The 23,995-nt window shown below is 39.7% G+C and overlaps 3 protein-coding genes across 6 annotated transcripts; 2 read left to right on the top strand and 1 right to left on the bottom strand.

Moving 5' to 3' along the window:
- The first annotated feature begins 1,624 nt into the window (after window positions 1-1,624).
- LOC115626953 (protein tilB) lies at window positions 1,625-4,422 on the top strand. The gene is made up of 5 exons (XM_030522469.1): window positions 1,625-1,634; window positions 1,699-2,545; window positions 2,615-2,845; window positions 3,955-4,044; window positions 4,166-4,422. Exons 1-4 carry the CDS (start codon window positions 1,625-1,627, stop codon window positions 4,034-4,036), a joined length of 1,170 nt encoding a protein of 389 aa, XP_030378329.1. The 3' UTR covers window positions 4,037-4,044; window positions 4,166-4,422.
- Window positions 4,423-5,787: 1,365 nt separating this feature from the next.
- LOC115626933 (DDB1- and CUL4-associated factor 7) lies at window positions 5,788-8,939 on the bottom strand. Its single transcript, XM_030522442.1, has 6 exons — window positions 8,443-8,939; window positions 8,129-8,374; window positions 7,764-7,956; window positions 7,226-7,685; window positions 6,969-7,150; window positions 5,788-6,845 (listed from the first exon to the last, which is right to left on the bottom strand). The coding sequence occupies exons 3-6, from the start codon at window positions 7,952-7,954 to the stop codon at window positions 6,647-6,649; spliced, it is 1,032 nt and encodes a 343-aa protein (XP_030378302.1). The 5' UTR covers window positions 7,955-7,956; window positions 8,129-8,374; window positions 8,443-8,939; the 3' UTR covers window positions 5,788-6,646.
- LOC115626932 (ubiquitin carboxyl-terminal hydrolase Usp2) lies at window positions 8,938-22,461 on the top strand. Of its 4 annotated transcripts, XM_030522440.1 has the most exons (10): window positions 8,938-9,045; window positions 10,502-10,657; window positions 10,722-11,348; window positions 19,354-19,537; window positions 19,871-20,017; window positions 20,073-20,286; window positions 20,368-20,690; window positions 20,758-20,907; window positions 21,478-21,556; window positions 21,634-22,461. In XM_030522440.1, the coding sequence occupies exons 3-10, from the start codon at window positions 10,872-10,874 to the stop codon at window positions 21,704-21,706; spliced, it is 1,647 nt and encodes a 548-aa protein (XP_030378300.1). In that variant the 5' UTR covers window positions 8,938-9,045; window positions 10,502-10,657; window positions 10,722-10,871; the 3' UTR covers window positions 21,707-22,461. The 4 variants fall into 4 exon arrangements, with proteins under 4 accessions (XP_030378300.1, XP_030378298.1, XP_030378299.1 ...); XM_030522438.1 differs by lacking the exons at window positions 8,938-9,045; window positions 10,502-10,657; window positions 10,722-11,348 and adding exons at window positions 15,330-15,694; window positions 15,764-18,467; XM_030522439.1 differs by lacking the exons at window positions 8,938-9,045; window positions 10,502-10,657; window positions 10,722-11,348 and adding an exon at window positions 15,331-18,239.
- Window positions 22,462-23,995: the final 1,534 nt, after the last annotated feature.

Here is a 23,995-nt window from a genome sequence, read left to right as displayed (position 1 = left end):
AAGTAATTAGAGCAAAAACGGAATGCTAGAGTCGTGTTTAAAACCCATAAAAATGGCATACAATTACACGGGGTGCTCGACTTTAGCGATTTATTCATGTTTTTTTTTGGGAGGGCTAAAATTTGAGCAAAAAAGACCGACTTCGGTTTAGTGAATGTTTTTTTTAATCATTGAAAGTGATATAATGTTTCGAGGATAATTCTGAAGTAACAGCATCCTGTGGAGGAATTGAATTTTCAGCTATTTGGACAAAATGAGATATGTTTAAGGTAGTTTATGGATGCCATTGTCAGAACCGGACCTATTTGAAATGGGACCATACAGGAAGCATCAGCTTTCAAATACAAAAAGAGTCATCAAAATCGGTTCACCCAGTCAAAAGTACTAAAACTACAACCTTTAAAAAAAATAAATACAGTCGAGAACATCCTCCTTTGCAGAACCTAACTAAACTATTCTTTCCAATAAAAAAGAGTCATCAAAATCGGTTCACCCAGTCAAAAGTACTGAAGCTACAATCATTAAAAAAAAATAAATACATTGCAGAACCTAACCAAACTATTTTTCCCAATAAAAAAAAGAGTCATAAAAATCGGTTCACTCAGTCTGAGCTGACAAACATTAAAACAAAATACAGTGGAATTGATAACCGAATAAACGAAAGAGAGTTTAGTTCGCAGCAACTCCGGGGTTAATGAAGGAGCCCAGACAGAAATTTAACCAACTATCTACCTACTTTAGTAGAATTAAAAGGTACCGAAAGCAAGTTCCAAACTTTTTGCATGCATCTACTTAAAAGTACTTATGATAGTATTCTCAAGACTTGTACTGTTGAATATGTTGTGTGGAAAATATTGATATTTTTTATAATTTTTTAATGATGGTTTCAAATGACCCCTCAATCTTACATACGATTATGTCTAGAAATACATTAATAAATTCTACAGTTTTTGGCACAAATATTTTCCTCATTACGAAAAATTGCTGGTTCTGTATAGTAAATGTTTTTTAAACTCAGTAATATTTAAAAAAGTCGTTCAAACGAGCTAATAGGAATCCTACAATGTGAGTTCGTTTTTGAGTTCCCGATTCGAATCTCTGCGCTACCATCATAGCATAAAGCATGAAAAATACTTGCAGATTTAAAAAGTCTGTAAAGGTGGTCCTATCTAAAAATGTTAAGCTGTCGTGTTATGGCCAAATCTGCAGGCCGATTCCGCAACATAATAATAAAAATAATATATAAAAACTTATAAAGCCTTTCACGCTTTTGGCACAGGCTATAAAAAGTTATGAATAGCTAAAAACAATATTTTTTGTTAAATTCGGATTCTAGGGAGGGGAAACTTCCCAACGAAGGGGCGTCCTTCGCTAAATCCACGCGCTTTCAATATTTATTCAGTGGTTGAGAAAAATGGAATACAAGTCCAAGTTAAGAAATATCCACACAATTCCAGATGATGATAAACGCCTAAGCGCTCTAATAGACAACCACTTTGTTGAATGTCGTATCCATGACAACGCAGTTACCTGGGCTCTTGTTTTTCAGTTTTTGTCAAAGTCCGAACATTTCAACATTACTTACCCTGAAAAACAGCCCCAATCGAGCTTCAAGACAGCAATTATGGTGCGCAGTAAGTAATGATGTCCCCAAAGGAAATTTTTTTTTTTGATATGTTAGCCTTTCCGCTCCCGTAGTAACCGAGGAGCTGGTGCGTCGTAAATCCGAACACAATGAGCGACTTATCAGCACCCTGGAGGAGTTGTCGCTGCATCAGGAGGATGTGGAGCGCATTGAGCACTTGCAGAATTGGTGTCGGGATCTGAAGATATTGTTGCTGCAATCGAACCTAATTCCGCGCCTCGAGAACCTGCACAAGTTGAAGCGTCTTGAGTACTTAAATGTGGCCGTGAACAACATAGAACGTATTGAAAACTTGGAGGCGTTGGAATCGTTGAATAAACTGGATCTGACACTCAACTTCATTGGTGAGCTGACCAGCGTGGAATCACTGTGTGGTCTCTATAACCTTCGGGAGCTGCTCCTCATTGGCAATCCCTGCACGGACTATCCCAATTATCGCGACTATGTGGTGGCCACATTGCCGCAGCTGCTATCTCTGGACTCTCAAGAGATTACGCCGTCGGAGCGCTTGCAGGCTCAGCGTCGAGTGAAGGAGTACCGGGCAGTAATCGTCCAAAGACAGGCGGACCAAGCCATCGAGCGGGATGAGCAGCGCGTGCGCGTCGCCGAGCAACAAATGGCATTGGCTGAACAGTGCGCCAGTATTGAGGATGAGGAAGAGCGGTCACGTACGTTCTGGAACGCCAAGAGCGAACATTGTCCGGAGATCCGCAACGAAATCGCTCGACAGCACAAACTGGGCCGACAGAAAAATGAATCGAAGCCCCCAGAGGCGACCAGCAAGAGGACTCCCAATCTATTTGCACCATGTGGACGACCTTACAATCTAAATCAGGCCAAGTTGCCCTTCAATTTTCAGGACGAGGCTGATCAATACACGCTTCAGCTGGAGGTCTACAAGTAATATATTCTATAAAACCCTTTCCCGAACGAAACCTTTTCATTTTAAGCTGTTCTTCTTACTTGTAGATACTTGGACACGTCTCTTATCGATGTGGATGTGCAAACTAACTATGTGCGTGTTACGGTCAAAGGTAAAATCTTTCAGATAGCTTATAACGAGGAGGTCAAGCCGGATGAGAGTAAAGTGACACGTTCCCAGATCACCGGCCATTTACTGGTTCAGCTTAAGAAGGTCAAGCCCAACGAACTCTTGATCTTAAAGAAACCGGCGAAAGCTCAGAAGCCGCCGGTTCCGGGGTAAGCAAAATCCATTATAAGTACACACAGTAACTGGCATAAGTATTTGTCTGTTTCCAACTTTTCTGATATTTTGCCCTAACAAGTATTGAAATTAAATTCTCTTTAATTTATAATTGTGAGAACCATATTCAAACTACTATAAGGAGCCCGAAGAGTGAAAGAGTAGGCTGTAAATAATCGCAATATATTGAGAATTCGATCGCTTTTAACTTTTGTCTAGTTCATTTCAATATTTTAAGTTCCTATAAAAAGGGAATGAGGGCTTAAATAGCTATTTTATATTGGAATTAGAAAACTAAGCACCTAATAGTCAAAACGACTATTCTTAATTTTTGCACTCTAATAATTACAAAAAAATTATTCCGGGCAGGTCAAGAATATATATAGAAATATATACATAATTAGATAAGTAATGCTGTTGATCCAGATATGAGTGTGTTAGCGTAACAACAAATTTTGAATTGTTAAGGCAAATATCAAGACATATACTCAATATCCTTGTCAGCTCTACAAACAAGTGAGTTTTTTCCACTTCTGGACAAATTTTAAATGAGCGACGAGGCTCAAATACAATATAGATAAGACAATCTTTCTTAATACAAATTGGAAGTGCTTACCATGGGCATCTTTTTCGCTTTTACATTTAATGGTTATAACAGGTTCGTGTTGGGCCGTGTTTAGAAAATTTTCGTCGTGCGTGCGCGTGCGTGTTTCTAAAAGTTCAACACAGAACTTTTGAGCCATAAAAGCTAGGGACAATATCAATGGGCCATATGCGAGTATTATATATTATATTATTATATTATATTCAATGGGCGCAAAACTCACTTCAATTCGAACGCCTTTTTGTTAAAGAATATTCTTCGTGAAAGGTCAGTGTACCATTGAGGTGGGGTAAGAAAATTTTGAAAACTATTTCAATTCTGTGAGTCCAGGAGTAGCCACATATGTTTATGTTCTCGTAAATACAGTATTACCTACATATATCTTAAGGACATTTCACATATGTAGACAGACAAGTGACACACCTATAGATAGTAACTGCTGTTCTACAAAAACAACACTTTGAATAAAAAGGAGGTTGTATTTCTTTCTTTTCGATTTAGTTCTGTGCCAGCTACGGAGCCATGTGGCGTTGTGGATATAAACAGCATTTGCGTGCCACCCGATCTGCCCGATTTGATTTAAATTTTAGAGTAAGTTGAGCATTTGAGATTTTTTTGTTATTTAAAAATCGTTTATTTAAATATTTTCTTTTCTTTTTTGTTTGTTCTTCTTTCATCGTCTTCTTTCTAATTCACATCGCGCGCGTTGTAGATCCAGCATGATGCAGAGATGTCTATATATATGTATGTTTGTTTTTCTCCTTTTTTTTGTATATAAATGTAGTTACATTTTATGCATGTCTGTATGTAATGTGTGTGAAATATGGTGATGTATGTAACATATATATATACATATATGCTATATATATATATATGTTTATTTTAAAACCAAACTTCAAAACGAATAAAACAAATGAAATGCAACTAAAACCAATTTCTGCCAGGGAATATGTCAGACATACAGACCGCTTCCCATTTCCAAATCCATTTTCTTTTTTATCTTTTCCAATTGAAATCAAACGAAACGGAAACAAATAAAGTGCCGAATTTGTTATTATTAATTTTGTTGAAGTACAAATAGTTTGGCAATGGGAACAGGTCCGCATGTACACACATACATATGTACATATGTGTGCTGCTATGGTAAGTTGTGGGGGTGTCTGTGGATTCTCTCTAGTGGTGCCTGGTTCTATTAACGATGGTGGACATGTGGGCGTGCCCAAAAATGTACGGAAACCGTTTGCCAAAATGAAGTACATACATACATTCAAATATGTATGTTTACGGATAATTGGATTATTTGTCAAGTTGATTTCTTTTCTCTTGGTTTTTTTTTTTGTAAATTACCTTACATTGCTATAAAAACATGCGCTAAGTCTTTTCAAAAAGTTTTCGCTGCTTCTGATTGTTCATGTTAAAAAAAGAGAGTTCTGCAAATATCTGTTTTGTTATTTACACGCATGTTAGTTCTGCATATATGTGAACACATATACATATATTTTTATACACATATGTATGTATCTAAGTATGGGTAAGTATATGCACGGCTGAGTATGAAAAAAATAAATTCAGATCAGATCTTCAAGAAAACCAAACGAAAGAAAGCAAAGTGCGCCGCTCTTTGCGCTTCTCAGAACTAGCAGCACTTTGTTGAAAAACATAAAACTAACTGATGCTTAGTTCTTAGCTCTTTGTTTACTGTACAAAAATGGTTGTTTGCCTCTTGAGTTGTTTGTTTGTTTCTTATTCTTTTGCATCTTACAGTTCTTTTTTTCGTTTGTCTTTCATAAACGCACATACATGCATACATATGTTTGCATCGTATATATATATCGGTTGTATCGTATATATATATATATATATATATATATACATATGTATGTATGTGTGCAAAGTTAATTTGTAGGTGCATGCCCATCAATCGACTGATCGATCTGATTCTCCTCTTTGTATTTGTTTTATATTTATGCTTTATAGTACTATGTTGTAATAATCTTTTGTTTTCTTTAAATGGATAGCAACAATCTTGTATTCTCTCTCGCTCATATAATGTTTCGGTTTTTAGTTTTGTTTCGTTTTTGTTTTGAAATAGTATCGGTTGTTTTTTCATGTTTGCTTAATTTGTTAGCTGTGTGCAAATATGGTTTGTTTTTAGTTTTTTTTTTATTCATTTAAATATGTTTTGCTGTTGTTCTTCGTTTTGTTTTGTTTAGTTAAGTCCTTTGTTTTTGTTGTCTTTCAACTGGTTCTCATAGAAAAAACGCATCATAAAATGTGACAAAATAAAAAAATATTTCGAAAAAGCGTTTTGGTTGGTTTTCATTGTTGTTATTATTTTTTTGTTTTGTTTTGTAATATGTAATTTTCGTTTGTATCGTTTGCAATTTCGCTGCGGCTAGACACGAATCTTTACAACATTTACACGTTGGAAAACGAGGTAGGACATTGTTTGTTTTTCTTCTTTTTTGTTTTTGTTTTTTTTTTGTGTTGTCTCATATCTTAAAATCAGGAACAAAAAATTAATAATTTAAAAATAAATATAATGGCGCGCCTCGGCTTTTTTGTTTATGCTACTCCTTTTAGTTTAAAAGAGTGTTGTTTTTGTTGTCGTCGTTTTGGTTGTTGTCGCTTAAATAAAGTGTGTCAAGTTAAATAAACTACAATTAGCAATACATATTTTGGTTATACCCTAAAGACTTATGTATGTATGTCCAACTAAGCTAAGTTTGTCTCTGTGTGTATGTGTGTGGCTTTGTATGTGTGCCAATAATGTTTGCTTGCTTTTTTTTTTTTTTGATTTGTTGCTGTTTAAGCTCGCAAGCAAACCAAACGAATTTTTGTGGAATAACGAGCTTTAGCTCAACTGACGCCCATGTTCCAAACAGACAACGACAGTTTACAAAAAATTTCGAAAATAAAGAAATAAAATAACAAATCTATATCAGCAAATCGGAACTAAAATTTAACAAATAAGCTGCGATTCTTGTAGGTTGAGTGGGTTGCTGTTGTTGTCGTTATGTTCCGTTGCGCAGAAAAACCTACGACTATATGTATGTTGTGTATGCATGTGTGTGTATAATGAGTGAGTATCGGTGTGTGTCGGTGTGTATGTAGCTGTTGTTGTTCTTGTTGTTGTTGTTGTGGTATGTGCGTTGATCATCAATTTGCAGCAATTTGGCCAACACAATTGACTCTAGACCCGCAATATTTCGCACGCTTTATTATAACAAATGGATATCCAGTCGGGTTGCGTGGCACCCCATTGGATTTGATTGACTTCGCCCTCAGCAGCTGTATAGGCTAAAATTGGATCCTCGATTGCGCGTGGCATTTGTTGTATATCCCAGATTAGTGCTTGGTGATCATCACCGGCAGTGCAAATGTGACAGGAACTGTATGAATACACAAAAGAAATAATAATGCTTTAGTTTTACATTGCAACAATGTGTTTTTAAATAATTTTTAATTCAGAGCTGGTCTTCCTTTTGCGCTTAACCTAGCTTGTGTACACTTACCTATGCGGCGCCCACGCAATACCGTTGACGCACGCTCTGTGATTGCTCAGTCTTGCAACAGGTGTACAAGGAACACGAACATCTAAAATAATAACTTCGCATGAATCCATGGCGACTGTGGCTAAATAATTGGGATCCTGTTTATTCCAAGCCAAGCGCAGCAAGGCTGTGTGAGCAGGATCCTTTAGACACATAGATAAAAATGTAAATTAGAATGATACAGATATAATGTATGTATGGTTTGATGTTGTGGCTACCTCATAAATAATGGTCGAGTGCTCCAGATGACGCAAATCGAACATGCGTACCGAGCCATCGGCACCAACTGAGGCGAACATATCGCGACCTCCGCCCGCACGTGAAAACGCAATGTCATAGACCTCCTTGTCGTGTGCTATCAACTGGGTTTTCACATGGCCCGCAACATAGACACGAGCATGCGGTTGCCCCGTCTCCAGGCCCCATATTGTGCATGTGGTATCTATGGATGATGTGCCAACCAGATTCGGATCGACTTCGTTCCAATCGAACGATGTGAGCGGTGCGCAAAAATCGCTATTCTTATTATTATTTAGAACACATTCGAGACGTGTGTCGGGTTCGCCGGCGCGCCAAACGCGCAGATAATCACCACTGGTGGCAAGCAAATCGGGATAGATTCCTTTCGAGTCTGGTATCCACATGATTTTTGTTGTTGGATATGGATGATCAAATGTGCTGTTTTAAAATTTAAATGTACAGGCATTTATTTCAATTATTTTTTAATTTTGTATTTAAATGTGATTTGCTGCTTACCTTTTAGCACTAAATTCGCTTGTGTCCTCGTCTAGGCTGATAATTTGCACTTTGTTGTTGTATTCTTCTATAAAGCTGCCCAGAGCTAGGCGAAAGCGTTTGTCTGGACGCACGCTCCAGTTCATGGAATAAAGCGGCCATGGCGCCAGATATTTGTAGATCTCCTTGCGTTTGCCGGCGGTTGATGACATAACTGTAAGATTAAGCCGAACAGTTGAATAAACAAGTTATTGAAATTATCGGTCCACTAAAATCAGCTGTGCAAAAAGCAGCCGGTGCAAAAGCTGGGCCACAAATCGGCCAAGCCTTCATTCATACATATGTACGTACGTATATATGTATGCAGGTATGTTTGCAACACTCACCTGAACTGTTTGTTGAGTGTGTGTGTGTGTGTGTATGTGTGTGAAAGAGAGCGATGATTATGCCGAGTTAAGTTTACTAGAAACTAACTTTTTTTAAACTGTAAACTTTTGAATGCCGCTGACAAGACGAAGGTGAAGATGATGGATATTGGCCTGGGTGGTTGTGCGGTAATGTAGATGACGATGATAATGGCACGAATAAAAAATTCGGCAAATTAACAAAAAATCCCTGTGCTCTTGGATTTACTGCACGAAAATGACAGGAAAATATTGTGAAAATCGGTGAATTGTCGAATTTCTTTGCGGCGGCTCACTTCATGTTGTCTATGAGCGGCGGCAACTGCAACGGCTGCTGCTACGATTGTTTTGCGTAGTTTGCAAGAAGGTCCCAAAGATTTCTAATGCGACGCGACGACAACGACGACGATCTGCGGCTGCGAATTGTTTATAAAAATAAACAGCTTCTATTGCTGCGCAGCGTCAAGGGTGACGACGGTGACACGCTAGCAATAATTTGCTAACCACCAAATCGTTTGCTATTTTATTTGAAACAAAATATATAAATTTTTCACACCAGAACAGAGGTTTTCACACACACAAAATGTATATACACGCTATGGTTTGTGGCCACAGCGTTAGAGATGGGCGATATTTACGTATCTGTCAAAATGCCATTTACTACAACTAGGCTGGTTACAAATTATCGATGACAAGAAGTGCCACAACAGAGTGTTGCCGAAAAACCAAAAAAATAAATAGTGTATCGATAGAGTTGCCGATAGCGCTCATCGATGTTTTTCTTACATGCCTAAACCGATCCAACACGAAAATTTTTGGAAAATTCGGTAGAAAAACTCGAAGCTCGTGTGTTGTGTTGCTAAATCGAGGGTGGATAATAATAATAAGTAAATAATAAAGTGAGTGCTGCCATTTCAAAAAATACGAATTCAATATGTGTCGTGCCGAAACACGTAAATGAAGTCACACACACTGCTTGCTGCTGTGGCAGTAACGATGAAGACATTGTAAAATGTTTCAACATCTATAATTGACTGTGTTTTTATATTTTTCAATGTGCAACAAGGAGACGACCTCGTTAGTCACTTTGCTGTTGTAGACGGTTGTTTTGTGTCGTTGCCGCCCGTCCTCGTCCTATCGTCCTCACACCTGCGTGTATTTTTGCCTGATAAATCGTTTGCATAGCAAAAAAAATCATAGTCGTCACTTTTCCACTTTCCATTTTGAGAAAGATATTTCACTTTGCGTAATTCGTACGTTGGCTGGCAGTGTACATATGTACGTGTGTATTTGTGTGTGTGTATGAATGAGGATGACTGTGTGTGCTTGTGTGCGTCTATTCGCGACTGTCGCCAACTTTGCTGTCTCATTTACTCGCATGTGTTGTTGTTGCTGCTGCCGCGATTGGCGCCCTTGCTCCCCTCCTTAACAATTGCGCGACCGTCACCGACACACCGCCAGCGCCATTATAAACACACAAACGTTTAATAATATATTTGTGTATGTGTGTGCTTTTAAGCGCTTTTATAAATAGATTCGTTTTTCTTCTTTTATTATAATTATTTCGATTTTTGACGCGACTTTCGGTACGACGACGTCAGGCACACCAAATACTTCATAAAGAAATTTTTAATATTTCCACATTGCGCTTTGCAATTAAAAACGTGGTAGGAGGAAAGTCAAATAATGCGCGCTCGCTGACCGCTTACATTCATGTGTAGGTGTGGGTGAGTGGGTGTGGGTATGCGTGAACTTGAGAAATTATTTTTTTAAATAGACAATTATATGGCGACAAGATTACGATGTATGTGTGTGTGTGTGTGGGTGTGAAGAGCTTGTGTTTGTGTGCGCGCGAATGAGTAGTGCTGTGTAGTGCAGTGAGAGATCGATATGAATGTGTGCATGTGTTGTGTGCTGCCCCTTTAGAATTCGTTCTCCAGAACTCACGCACACACACACACACACACAACAAATGGTTTCTTCGGTTACAATGACATTGCTTTCCGTACTGGGCCGTAGACTGCCTGGCGGCGTCGCAAGCGGGCGCGTGCAAAATTCAACACAAACATACTTATGTGCATACATGTGTGTATGTGTAGTTGTAACTTCGTTATTACCGCATAGGCAACCCGTATATCCTCAACCCCCCGACAGTGCCCAAAAATATTGTTGTTATGGAAAGCTCGGCCACCACCCGTGCTTGTTGTTGTTTTTATTATTTTGTAATTGTAAACAAGTGAAAACAACGATAACGGTGATGACGATGACGACAAACAAATGCGAAATGGAAATGTTATTTTTTTAATCTTGCCTTGTCCTCGGGATAAAAACAAGTGAAATTGTTAATAATTGCAGTTACCTCAACAATTACAACTACAGCAGCAGCATAACAATTAACAGGATTACGGGTCGTATATTTAGCATAAGCAACCAACACACGACGATAACAAGAATAGCAACAACAACAATAACTATGTAAATAAAGCAATAAAAAAACAACAGAGTGTCCAGGTGAGAATGCTTAAAATCAGTTTTAAAATGCAGCTCAAACTAATTGTGTACATGGTATTTGCAGCAAACGAATCTATAGTTGTCCACAATAGAAACACCAGTAACAACCGCAATTACAGCTGCAACTCAGAACGGCGCCTAACGGGAAGGTAACAAGGACACGCAGCAATCTGATTAGGCAAGCGATTTAAACGCTGCTGCTGCTGCCACTATAATGCGTGTGATATCGCCGCGTCGTTCGTCAACCTCAGCGGCAGGCGGCAGTGGCAGTCTATACGGCTCATCGTCAACAGCAGCAACAACAGGCGGCGGCATCGGCAGCTCTAGCAGTGGCAGCGGCGGTACATCGTCGTCAACTAGTAACGGTTACTCAAGATACTCCACGTACTACGACCGTGGAAGTAGTCTGTCAAAATTGGTGCCCTCCAGCACATCTTCATCGTACAGCAGCCACAGCCACAGTAGCAACAGTGGCCTGGGTAGCAATTACTATCCCAGTTCGTATTCAACATACTCCTCATCGTCATCCGCATATACGCCGCGTTCGAGCGCCACTCAAAGGAGCAGCGTTGGTCCCTCATCCGCATCCTCCTCTTCCCTAGTGTATGTGCCCGGTGGTTCTTCGGCATATCGAAGCGGCTCGTCTTATTATCTCTCCAGCTATGATACAACTACGTCCGGCCGATACGGAGTGAGTGGCAAACCATTATATTATTATTATATATACTATTTAAGCATTAGTTGTATGACTGACCGATGATTGATGGATTCATAATTGATACGATTGATTGACGTTTGATTTGGTGGCTGCATATTTTATTGTATAGTTAGTATTAGTGTAATCTCCCTCAGAATCTCATGCTATTTTCTCGGAAACACTTGATACAGCCACAAAACATTCAAACACCCCAGTCACTATTCAGTTTTCCACCTCAAATACCACCACCAAATCACATGTGACTTAGCTGCTTGGTTCTAAACGGTGAATTTCCTATTAAAGCCAACAATACGCAGTCTGTGATTGTCTGTCCATGTCGTTCCATAAGTCCATTGTGTTGAATCAAGCATGCACTGACCCTCAGTTGCTGCTTCTGGAACCCTCCTATATATTTTTAAGTGTAGTTCTTCACTGCTTAATACGGCACAGCATAATGCATTTTTGGTTTATTTAAAACAAATTGTGAGGACCCTTTATTCCATTAACCAGCCAAAATTCGCAATTATGATATTGTTTATAAAAATTAATTGGGTAATGCAGTTTCATAAATTTAATCTTTTGGTAAATATTATGTTGATTTGATTCATACTTAGTTATGCTTCAGGGATATACAAAGTGCTAAGAGTTCAATACTTTCTCATAGCGAGTTGTTGTATTTAAAAAATTATAATTTCTCCCCTTGCGCTTCTTTTTAAATAAAAAAGAAAGCATAATTAATCTTTAACTGGTTCTATGAAATAGAACTGCCAATATATACGAAATATGTTATACATATGCTTACCTTTAATAAGAAGGGGCTGCTTCACAACTTTTCTAAAATTACTTCGCCTGTTTTCCGCTCTAATATTTAGCCAATAATACATATGTAATACATACATATGTATGTCCTGCTCGGTGGCTTTTTAATGCGGGGGCGAATCATACACGAATTAAATGCAATTTGGGCAATTTCTAAATTTGATTTTATTTTGCTAACTGGCTTTACTGTTGTTGTTATTGTTCAATTGCACTCAGCATATTACGTAGTTGTTGCGCACAGCAACCAACCCCAAACCCCCAACCCCCAACCCACCTGTCTTGCCCACCATACCGCACCCCACCCCACCCACTACCAGGCATAGCAGTCATAACGTCACTTTAAACATAGTTGGTTCTGATAAAGATGCGTCATTCAGCTTCGCGTCCCGCGAATGGAATGCTTAGTCGCACCGAACCACTTGTTGGCAGAGATCCAATGACTAGGCGGGTCCGCCCTTGTGATTTTGGCGCATTGGCGTCGCCAGCAAAGATGTTTCAACAAAATTAATCGAAATGAAAAAGGTTAATGTGACTCATATAAGTATGTATGTAGATTTATGTACATATATATATATATATATATAACTATACATATGAACGATGTTCATATATCTTCATGCATGAACATATAAATACATACATATATTTTTATGTGCATATATACCGAGTTGTGAGATACCGTTGCCTTTTCGTCAAAGTTCTTTTAAGTTAGTTGCGTGGCCATTCGGCGCGTTTAAAGTCGCGATCGCGACTTATCAGGCAAGGGCTAGGGAGTTGCATACATTTAGGCTGCGCTTTTATTTGCTGATAATACGCGCTCTCTTTCTATATATATATATGATCGCTCTATCTCGCTCTATCCGTCATTGATCTTGTGTAAAAAAAAAACTCATTTGGTGTTTCTTTTTCATTTTGTTTTTATTGTTTTTGTTTTTGTTTATGTTACGCCAACATGAAACATGCCCCGTGCGTCATCATTTAAACAAAATGAAATGAAAATAAATCGTAACATTAACAACATTAAACAATACCAATAACATGGCAATTACACCTGTAAATGTTTGTCATATCAACAAAAACAACAACAACTACAACAACCACCACCACCACACATATGTACAATAAAAACGAATCAAAACTCAGCTGCCGCGCAAAACAAAAAGCAGTAATGCGAATGGCGATAGCCTTAAAGCCACAGGCTCCATAAAAAAAGACGATTATACACGCAACAGAGATGCGAAAAAGCCACCAATTAGTGGTGGCGGCTCAGGCGGCTCGGGCGGCAGCAACAGCTACAGCCACAGCCACGAGGATGCCACAAATGGTGGCAGCAGCAGCAGCAAACGTTTGTCCAGCTCATGCTCATCATCATCCCTAGCACGTTTAGTTGCCACATCTGGTCTGGATATATACGAAAAATACAGTCCAGCCAACTATAAACCAAACTGTGAACTGTCACGTTCCAGATCGGCGCTCAATGAAGCCGACAATGATAGCAGCAACAACAACAACAACAGCAACAGCAACAATGATACAAGCACCACATGCACAGTTACCCTGGACAGACCACGCAGCAGTCGCTATAGTCGTCTATATAGCAGCAGCAGTGATGCCGGAGGCACACACACAGATGAAGCCACATCAGCATCAATATCGTCGACATCTCGTCTCAGTGGACGCTCCGGATCGGGCAAGTATACGTTGATTGGCAGTAATAGTAGTGGGGATGTGCCCACTGCTACCTTCACACTGCGCAGCAATCGCCAGCGTCGCAGTCAGGCGGATGGGGAACCGTCGGTGTCGACGGCTGCGATCACCACCAATGGCCATGCCACAGATAGCAATGGACTCGATACCAAACTAAATGGACTGCTCTTGTCCTCCTCACCCAAGCGCAATGCCATCTACGAGAGTCACAGTGGCAGCAGTTTGCATAAACTCCTCATCCCGACTGAGACGGATACCATCGACGATGCAACGGCGACAAAAACAAACGCAGCCGAACAAGATGTGAGAGCAAGTGCAGCAACAAGTGGTGGCGATGCCGATGGCGATGTTAGCACTGCGGCCACCTTAACTCTGGCGGAGGGTGCGGCCAGGAAGGTAAAGCGAAACATCTTGAAAAACATGATAAAACGCGTTGCTGTCTGCCTGCCTGCCTGTCTGCCTGCCCATACTGCCTGCTTAATACTAATCGCATGTCACAGAACTGATACTGATAATAACTGGAAAATAATTAATAATAACAAAAAACTCAATGGTTCATCATCAACTGTATGTTTCTGTGTGTGTGTGTGCGCTTGGCTGATTTCAATTCCTATTGTAAGGTACACATTTGTCCTCACCTTCATTGCTCATTCCCAGTGTTATAATACAAGCTGTCCCCCATACAATTGTACATTGGCGTCATGATTCAATTGCAACAATTTCCACCATCTAAAATCTTAGTACTTAGAAGCTACTACAGAGTGCCAGATGCATTTATCCATTGAAACCACTTCCGATCGGTTCTTAGAAGCTCTTTTGAAACGTACACAAATCCTGTTTTAGATCGAACTAATAACTTCAACCGTTACCGGGTTTAAGAAAATTTGTTGAAGATATTTTAAGATCAGATCACTAAGATAGTATAGTATATCTAAAGTAAGAACCGCATCCATATCACAACTCATTGTTGAAAGAGTCTTCAAGTCAGTTGTTGAAACAAACAAAGTTCGAATGAAACGGATAATTATGGAATTTTGGAAAACTGTATATAACGAATTTTATTTCTTCGTTTCTTCTTTCTAGTAGCTAAGCGAATGAATTAATAAAATTTTTTTCTTATTGAATAAAAGAGAATTGAAATTCGTTGGTCTGAAAACTGTTGCCGTTTGGGCCTTTTGGGCAGCTCTGTATAAAGCTCTATATTTGAATCATGGTCAAAAATCATCATGAATGCTTCTTCTTTTTCCCATTCTGTAATTTTCACACACAATCACCCTCCGTCCCTATCTCTCTCTCTCTCTCTATTTCTGTACTAACCGTTACACAATTTCACTTAATCGTTTTCCATTTTTATGTATTTTTAGCTAAACTTTTGCAGATCGCGTTACTGAAGCGTGTTCCCTTTCTAACCCACAAGCTAAGAACGAATAACTGTAAACATAACCAAAACCCAAAAACAGAAACAGAAACAAAAATAATAACTAACTAACTAACAAAGAAACTAACTAACCAACCAAGCAACCAACCAACCAACCAACCAACCAACACATCCGCTAGATATCCAAGTCGGTTGGTCTATGGGCCAAAGCTATCGTAGCATCTAATTTTCTAGAGCAAAGAAACCATAAATTAAAAGTTAAAAAAAGAAAAAAAAAAAACAATTAATACAGACACCACAGAAACCAAATCCTGGCATTAGGCAGGCGCTGAAACGAAAGTTCAAAACAAATTAAAATCTCTCAGTTCATCGTAGTAACTTGTATGGGAACCGACAGTCGAATGCGTATAATGTAGTTTGAGAGAATGTATTTTTGGTAAGCACAACACGTAACAAAAATTTACAAAATTAGTATTTAAAAAACCCAAAATTTTATAACAATAAGAAACCAATCACTCAAACGCATACAACAGAAAGGATCGTGTCGAGCGGCGATAAAGTGTTGAGAACGTGGTCATCCAATTAAGTCCATCGCACTTGCGTTCGCCACCAAAGCCGCAACCGTGGGAACAAGCATTAGAGGCGCATTTAAAGAGGCAGGACGAAGCAGGATAGCCTCAGCTGTAGCCATTGGAGGGGAGGGAGCACGTGCTACGTCGCCGTCTCGTCAAATGATGTTAGACGTCAAGAAGACGAGAGGTGGTGCGTTTCACAAAGTTCCAGCAGCGTCCAAACCACAGGCAGAGTCGAGCGCGAACAGCGCGTCACCAGCAGCGACAACAGCAACGACAGCAACAACAATTGCTTCAGCTGTGAACAGTGCCCGAACAGTAGCCGAGGAGCGTTCACAACAGCAAACGCAGCCACAACAATCGCACCGCGGTGTCATCAAGTTGCCCAAAACTAGTGGCACGGCATTGAGGCCAGGGGCAGGCAAGGCGCCGATAGCGACGGTTAAGTACAGCGGTGGCGCTCCTGGTGCAGGCAGTGCTGTAGCTGCAGGTGGAGGTGCTGGCTCTGGTTCTGGTACTGGTACTGGTACTGGCAATCCTGTGCGTCTGGCCAATCAAAAATTCTTTCTCTTGCCCACCTTCAAGGATCCCAGCTTTCTAAAGGACGAGTGTGAATTGGCGCATGCACAACTCACGGGAGCCAGCAATCACAGTCATAGCCACAGTCATAACCACAGCCACAACCACAGCCACAGCCACGGCCGTAGTCACAGCACCGCAGCGGCTAATCAGAGCAACCAGCCGGCACACGGAAAGCATCCCAAGATACTGCTTAAGAGATCCAAGGCGAGCAACGGCAGCGTAGGTGGCGACGATAACAAGAACAACAACAACAACAACAGCAACAATAATAATACAAATAGTAATAGCATTGGCGGAAGTCGCCACTCCAAGGGGATAACAACAAGCAGCAGCACAGCCAGCAAAGCATTGGTAGCCACCGGCTCCAGCTCGGCGCCTGCATCGGGCGTCCTACTGAATGGGATGCGTCGTCCCGCTACACTCAATGGCAATCAAACTGTTGGCGCTAATCATCGGCTTCCGAACGGAACAGGGACAGGAACATCATCATCATCAGCAGCAGCTGGAGCAACAGCAGGAGGAGCAACCGCTGGCAGTGGCAGCAGTACAGCCAACACAACCGTCCACAGAATTGACATTAAATATAATAACGCTCCAGTCTCCGGGAGTCGCTCCAAATTTCAAACATCAACAACACCTTTAACGCCTCCAAAGCTGCAGCCAAAAGCGGTTGCTAGTTCAACTAATCTAGCTGATAATTTGATAAGCGGCAAGGTGAAGTCGTTGAGCGGCAGCAACAGTCACAGCAACAGCAACAACAACAACAGTGCCGTCTCCTCCGTCATGAACAACAATAATAATAATAACAACGGAAATAACAATATGCAGCAGCAACAGAATCAACAACACGACGACATAACTTATATCGATAGCGATGAGATGCCCCCACCAAACGCTGTATCGAGCATCGACAGATCGGGAGGCACTGCACCAGGTGGGGGCGGGCCTTCAAGGTCTGGCATTGCCTACTTTAAGCCCATAACGCCACCAATGCAGCTGCGAAGCGTCCAGCAGGGATACAACCACGAGCGCAAGCTAGGTCGCAGTCCCAGACCCAAGTCCACGATCATCTCCTCGAACAATTCGAATTTTGCCGCCAACTATGAGAAGTTCAATGGCAGTTACAAGAATGCCAATGGCGAGCAGCGCGAGAATAACAGCGGCGGCGGGAGTGCCGGGAGTGGGGGTGGAGGCTATAACCCTCGTTGGTATGGCATCGATTCCCTTAGCATTAAGGCCTCCATAGAGAAGTTCAATAATCTAAGCAAGCAGAAGCGCATGCCACCATTGCGCTTGACAACAACTACACAGTCGGGAACGGCGGGAACGGCAGCCGCGTCATCTGGAGGAGGAGTTGTAACCGTTGCCGGACGAGGTGGTGAAGCCGAGCATGCCACCACTGGCAGTAGCAGCAATTTACAACAACGCTATAGCAGCGATCTGGATACGGTGACTCGGATGGCGGCAGGCTATAGTAGTTCGCTGACGCGAGCGACTTATCGCAATAGTGGGAGCAGCACCACTCATGGCACATCTGTGGGTCGTCTGGCCACGGCTATGGTTACCAATGTGCCGGCACCATCAATGACCACAGCTGTTGTGGCGCCTATCAGTAAAACCGGTCGCGCCACCAGCGGCCTAGTCTTGCAGAATGGATGTGCTGCAAAATATGCGCGCAATGCCCACAGCTATGAGAACGGTGGAGCGGGAGTATCAACCAGCAGCGGCGGTTGTAACAACACGGTCCAACAGGAATGTGCGGCAACTACATCGGGACATGCAATGTCCATGGTAACGCTGCCAAACACACTCACTACCGCCAGCAAGGTAAAACAATGCTCCGCCTCTTCCTCCACCAACTCCACAACCACCACAGCCAACACCACCACCACTAGCAACAGCCATAGCCATAACCATAGCCACAGCCACAGCACTTCCAACAATGATTGCGGGTATTCTTCCACAATAACAACTTCGTCGTCATCGTCTGCCTCCGTCTCCGTCTGCGCTGCCACCTCGTCCTCGGCGTCCAGCACATCGACACCGAGCGACTGTGTAAGTGTGTCGCGACCAGCAATCTCTCTCTCTCTCTTTCTCTCTCTCTTCTACTGTCTTATTTTCTCTTGTCTTTTTGTTCCGTTCAAAAACAACTACCTCCTATTCAATATCTTGAGGTTATCTCAAGTAGCCATCTATACTCGTATATCTTCTACCTCATTTTCATTAGCACCTGTTGGCACCTTTATTCCCCGGCTCTATTTTTTATTAGTTTTTCTGAGTAGCATTTTGGAAGTAGGCGAAAGAGGAAGTGTCTTAATTTTTCGTATTGGATTTCATTTGTTATCGATAAATGGTTTCTGTACTGTACGCCAGTTTTGGTTGGTTTCTTGCTCAGTCGCTTATTTGTGTCTCTCCCACGCTTAGAATTCTCTCTCTCTCTCTCTCTCTACCTCTTTCTATCTTAACACTTAAGCAATTGTTTTTCGCTTCTTTATTTATGGCTATGTTTGTTTGTTTGTTGCCAATTGCGCTTGTGTTTGTCGTTTTGTATTTAAGTTGGTTTGCGAAAGCATGCTTTAATAGACTCATCTAATCTCCTCGCACACATATGTACCTATCATTAAAATAAATACCCCATAAAACCACCAACACAAAAACACTCTTCAATCCATTTAAAACATTCATATTCCTCTTTTTCTAATGCTCGATCGCTCGTCGCTTTCGATTACTAACCAAAAAAACAAAAACAAGATAACACTTTTCGAGTTAATTAACGTTGTTGAACACTGAACGCGCACAGCTTTAAGCCCAACTTTGTTCAAATTCTGTTTGGCACCGAGAAGAAATGTCAGTCAATAAAATTTGAACAACTGTGGTAAAAGCTTTGGGCGCCTTTAACCCCTACATAGACTAAACTAATTGAATTTTATTTTGCAAACAGGCGCGTCATGGCACAAGCTCTGCACGCTCTTCGGCAATGCCGCCGGTGTCGCCTACGCCTAGTCGTTACGGCAATGCCTCGACGTCCATCATCGGCTCAACTGTGCTAAGCAGCTCCAACAAGCATAATATCAACAGCGGCCTTGACGATGCCTACAAAAGTGCGCGCGACGAGAAGTCTGAAGGTGGGTAATGGGGGGAATCGTTGACCCCAGAATATGTTTTAGAGCAGGCCACGCACAATTTGTAACTACATAGGGTAGTTGAAATTGAAATTTGCTGTGCTGTATTCACCGCATCCTGCCAGGAAGGACTTGGATCACCAGGAGCACTCTCCAGTTCCACATTGCATGGTTCGCGAATGCCACACGCTGTTCCACCACCACGAACGTCGATTGCGGGCCGACGTGAATTGGAGAGTGCAAAAAATGGCCAGTCCCATTCCATTGCCCTTCTACAGAACTCCTTCCGATATTAAACGATTTCTTCTTTCTTCCTTGTTCAATTACATTCCACAGGTCTCTGCGGTCTACGAAATATTGGCAACACATGCTTCATGAACTCTGTCATTCAGTGTCTAAGCCACACCACAGAGCTGACACGATTCTTGCGTTCACATCATGGTACACGCACGGGCGCCACCAAGGATCAGTTGATCTTAAACGGTTAGTGATTGATGAAAATATTATTGATAATATAATCATTGTTGTGGCATTACAGAATTTGCCAAACTCATACAGGAAATGTGGACTGCGAATGTGCACAGCGTGACGCCCGTGGAACTGAAGCGGGCCTTCTCGACAAAACATCGCATGTACAGCGATTACAATCAGCAGGATGCGCAGGAGTTTCTGCGATTCTTCTTAGACTCTCTGCACTCCGCCCTAAACTCGGGTGTCAAGGGTGAAATGCTGAACATTGACGATAATCTCAGGTAGGTTTTGAAAGAGAAATACATAATTACTTTCTGGTATACCAGACTAACGAATATTATCGTGTTGCACTTCAATTGCAGTGACAATAAGAAGGCCGATTTGACCTGGGAGTGGTATGCACGCCATGAGAATTCGCTGATACGCGATCTATTTGTGGGTCAATTGAAGAGCACCCTAAAGTGCACAACTTGCGGAAATACAAGCGTCACATTCGACCCCTTCTGGGATCTGAGTGTGCCGTTACCCTCGTCGTCGCGTTGTAAGCTGGATGCGTGCCTAGATCTTTTCATACGCGAAGAGGTGCTGGATGGGGATGAGATGCCCACATGCTCTAAATGCAAGACACGACGAAAATGCACCAAAAGTTTTACCATACAGCGTTTTCCCAAATACCTGGTTATACGTAAGACAAACAGCATTGGGGAAATACATTCTCCAGTATATGAATTAAAAACTTATTTTTGTTTTAGATCTCAAACGCTTCTCCGAAACACGCTGGAGCAAATTATCGAATATTGTTGAGTTTCCCACAGGAGATCGTGAACTCAATATGGGCTCATATGGCGCCAACTTGAATTCAAATGTGCATTATTCGCTTTATGCGATATCCAATCATATGGGTAAGATAAAAATACAAGTGAAAACATTTCGATTGTTAATTCTTTAGCTTCGATTACAAATTGTGGGGTTAGCCTTTGCTGTTTTTGTTCACGAATTTCAGTACTGATATGATAGAAACTATAATTGTTGCATACACATAGATATCCAGAAGCCAAGGTAAATTATAGCTGCATATATAGAAATATAGATTTTCGGTATCGTATGAACCCAGGACGCTTATAATTTAAGAAGGAAATTTAATTATTAGATACATAAATTTTTATTCAGTTTATAGTAAAAAAGGACAGTTTGGAATTAATACATTGATGGAAAGAATGGGAATTGGGTGTAGGGGCTAGTAGTCTAATTTTTTTTGTTAAAGAGTTATATAGAAGAGTAGTTTGAATGTTAATATTGTCCCAGGAAAACTGAGATATATTGCATGCCTGAAGAGCTGCGTTGCGAGTTCTTCAATTCGGTTACAAATCGTTATTCTATATGTAATATGTAGGTTTCATTTATGGCAGTACTTGACTGTGTAAATAATAAGTTTTGGAGTTTGCATTCACATAACTCTGTGTTTTTTGCAGGCTCGACGGCTGGTGGTCATTACGTGGCTCTCTGTAAGCATCCAGTATCACGGAAGTGGCACGAATTCAATGACAACATGTATGTGGAAATTTGTAATGTAATTACATTAGATTTATTAACGCCGCACTCTCTCTCTCTCTCTCTGTTCCCAACAGTGTCAGTGATGCCTTGCCTGAAAACTATCTCGTTTCATCCAGTGCCTATATACTTTTCTACGAACGTGCGTAAGGGTAAAAAGAACACAAACCAATTAACTAACAAACCAACCAACCAGCATTGTAAAATGCACAGTAATATGAAAAACAGCAACAAAATCTCCCCCTTTTTAGTGACGACGCATCGTAGAATTGCATAAAACTTAAACTAAAAGAAATTAAAAAAAAAAAATAGCAAAACTAACTCAACAAAACGAGAAAATTCAGCAACGGCGATTAAAAAAACACGGAAAGAAAATCTATTTTGATGCAATAATCTATTTTGATTCAATAATATTTATAATTGGTATGCATCGGCCATAATGATTGATGTTGAATGATAAAGAAACTGTATATATAAAAACAAAACGAAATTCGATGCTAAAGGAAAAATCAAGTTAATGAACATGAATATTTTGTGTAAACTCCCGGCAAACCAAACAGCGAACATCTCTAAAAATTTTGATGCGCAGCAGAGAAAATGCTTTAGTAATAATAATAACAACAACAACAGCAACCACAGTAGCAGCAGTAGCCAGCAACTGCAACAAAACCTAAATTTGTTCTGCATTTCTTTGCCATCATTTTCTATCATTTTCCGACATTTTTGGCTAACTAGTTCTAAATTGACTTGTCACTTTGTTAGAGAGAATTACCAAAACCAAAAATAAGCTGTCTTTTGAAATATTTATTGTTAATTGTTGACAGGCGTAGCCATCTATCTCGTTTATGTGTTGTTGCTTATTAAAAACAGAAATAATAATAATAAAAATAAAAAAAAACAGTCAATCCTTATATTTTTGTATTCAACTAAATTTTTATTTTGGTTTGCCGAGAGCTGTGTCATGTGGTTGTGTAACAAAAAGAATGAAATATGTACTAATAACTTTATTAAAATTTTCTTCTCTGCGCAATATAAACTTCATTCAAATTGTTTAATAATAAAGTAAACAAGCAAAAGCGATCAGCTGCTACTTGAAACTATCTGATTGAGAAACTGATGACCAGATAATCAATCGATTGAACTACATATTTATAAGCATGAAAATCGCGTACAAGAGCGCAGCACCACGAAAAAACACATTCTAAAAATAAATGAGAGAAACAACAAAACTACATACATTTAAATGTAAAACTAATTAAATTTAAATAATGACTAGCAAAAGGAAAAAGCTTTTAGCAAAATAATAGTTATAAACACAACAAAAAACAAAAATGTTAAACAAAACAAAGTGACGAAAATGAATGGCAGTTGCAAGAGAAAGTTGCATTGCGAAACGTACTTATGATAAATGCTAATACTAGTAAAAAATATATATATATAATGAGGAAACAATAAGAACAACAAATACAAATAAAAACAGTGCAACCGTTCTTTGTTATAATATATATATTTTTTTTTGTTGTTTTGTTTTTACATATATTTTTTATTTTCATAATTACATAAAATAATGCCGCATGCTATGTTCGTTTTGAAAACCAAACTAGTCTCAAAGTTATATATATATATAATATACCATATATGAATGAATGAAGATAGAGAGGGAGAAAGAGCTACTTAATGCTATATACTTATGTTAGATGATGATTGTTAAATTCATTTTAAATTGAAACCACACTTTTTATTTAATTATATGTATATGTATGTGTTTCATATGTTATTATGCTTATTTATGATTTACCGTACTCTACTCCCGAAATACCTGCCACCACCACAAATATTTTGTTAAAACCTCTCGACTTAATTTCAAACTATTTTGTTGCCCGTTTTATTTATAAAATATATATATTTATTTATTTATTGTATTTATGTAAATGACATATACAAAAAAAAAAAAAGCAAATACACAGACACACACAAACTCGTATATAGAGAAATATAACAGAATTGAATATACATTTGTATGTACATAATGTTAGAGAGCGAGAAAATTAAACACTACACTCACAAATACACAGAGAGCATATATAAAAAGAAGTCAAGCCACATAAGTTATTTGTAAAAGAAAGGAAACATCAACTACTCTATATATTTTTTTCTGGCTTAACTATTAGTTAAAAATATAATTGTTGGATATTTTACTAACGTTAAAAAAAAACACAAAAAATAAAATGCAAAAATAAATTCATAAACAAACTGTTGTTTCTTTGGGTATATGCAAGCACTAAAATATATATGCAGCATGAAATAAAACGCTAAAATATATTTGAATCAGAACTATCGTTTTATTATCACCGATAAATAGCCGATAAGTGCTGCGAGGGTATATCGGTTATCAGACGTTTTACGGAGCTCATATCGAATTGATAAATAAAAAAACGC

The sequence above is a fragment of the Scaptodrosophila lebanonensis genome, unplaced genomic scaffold, assembly GCF_003285725.1.
Source record: "Scaptodrosophila lebanonensis strain 11010-0011.00,11010-0021.00 unplaced genomic scaffold, SlebRS2 tig00000089-arrow-pilon, whole genome shotgun sequence".
Classification (NCBI taxonomy): domain Eukaryota; kingdom Metazoa; phylum Arthropoda; class Insecta; order Diptera; family Drosophilidae; genus Scaptodrosophila; species Scaptodrosophila lebanonensis.
Note: the sequence above shows the minus strand (reverse complement) of the source record. Positions and strands in the feature narration are given on the sequence as shown.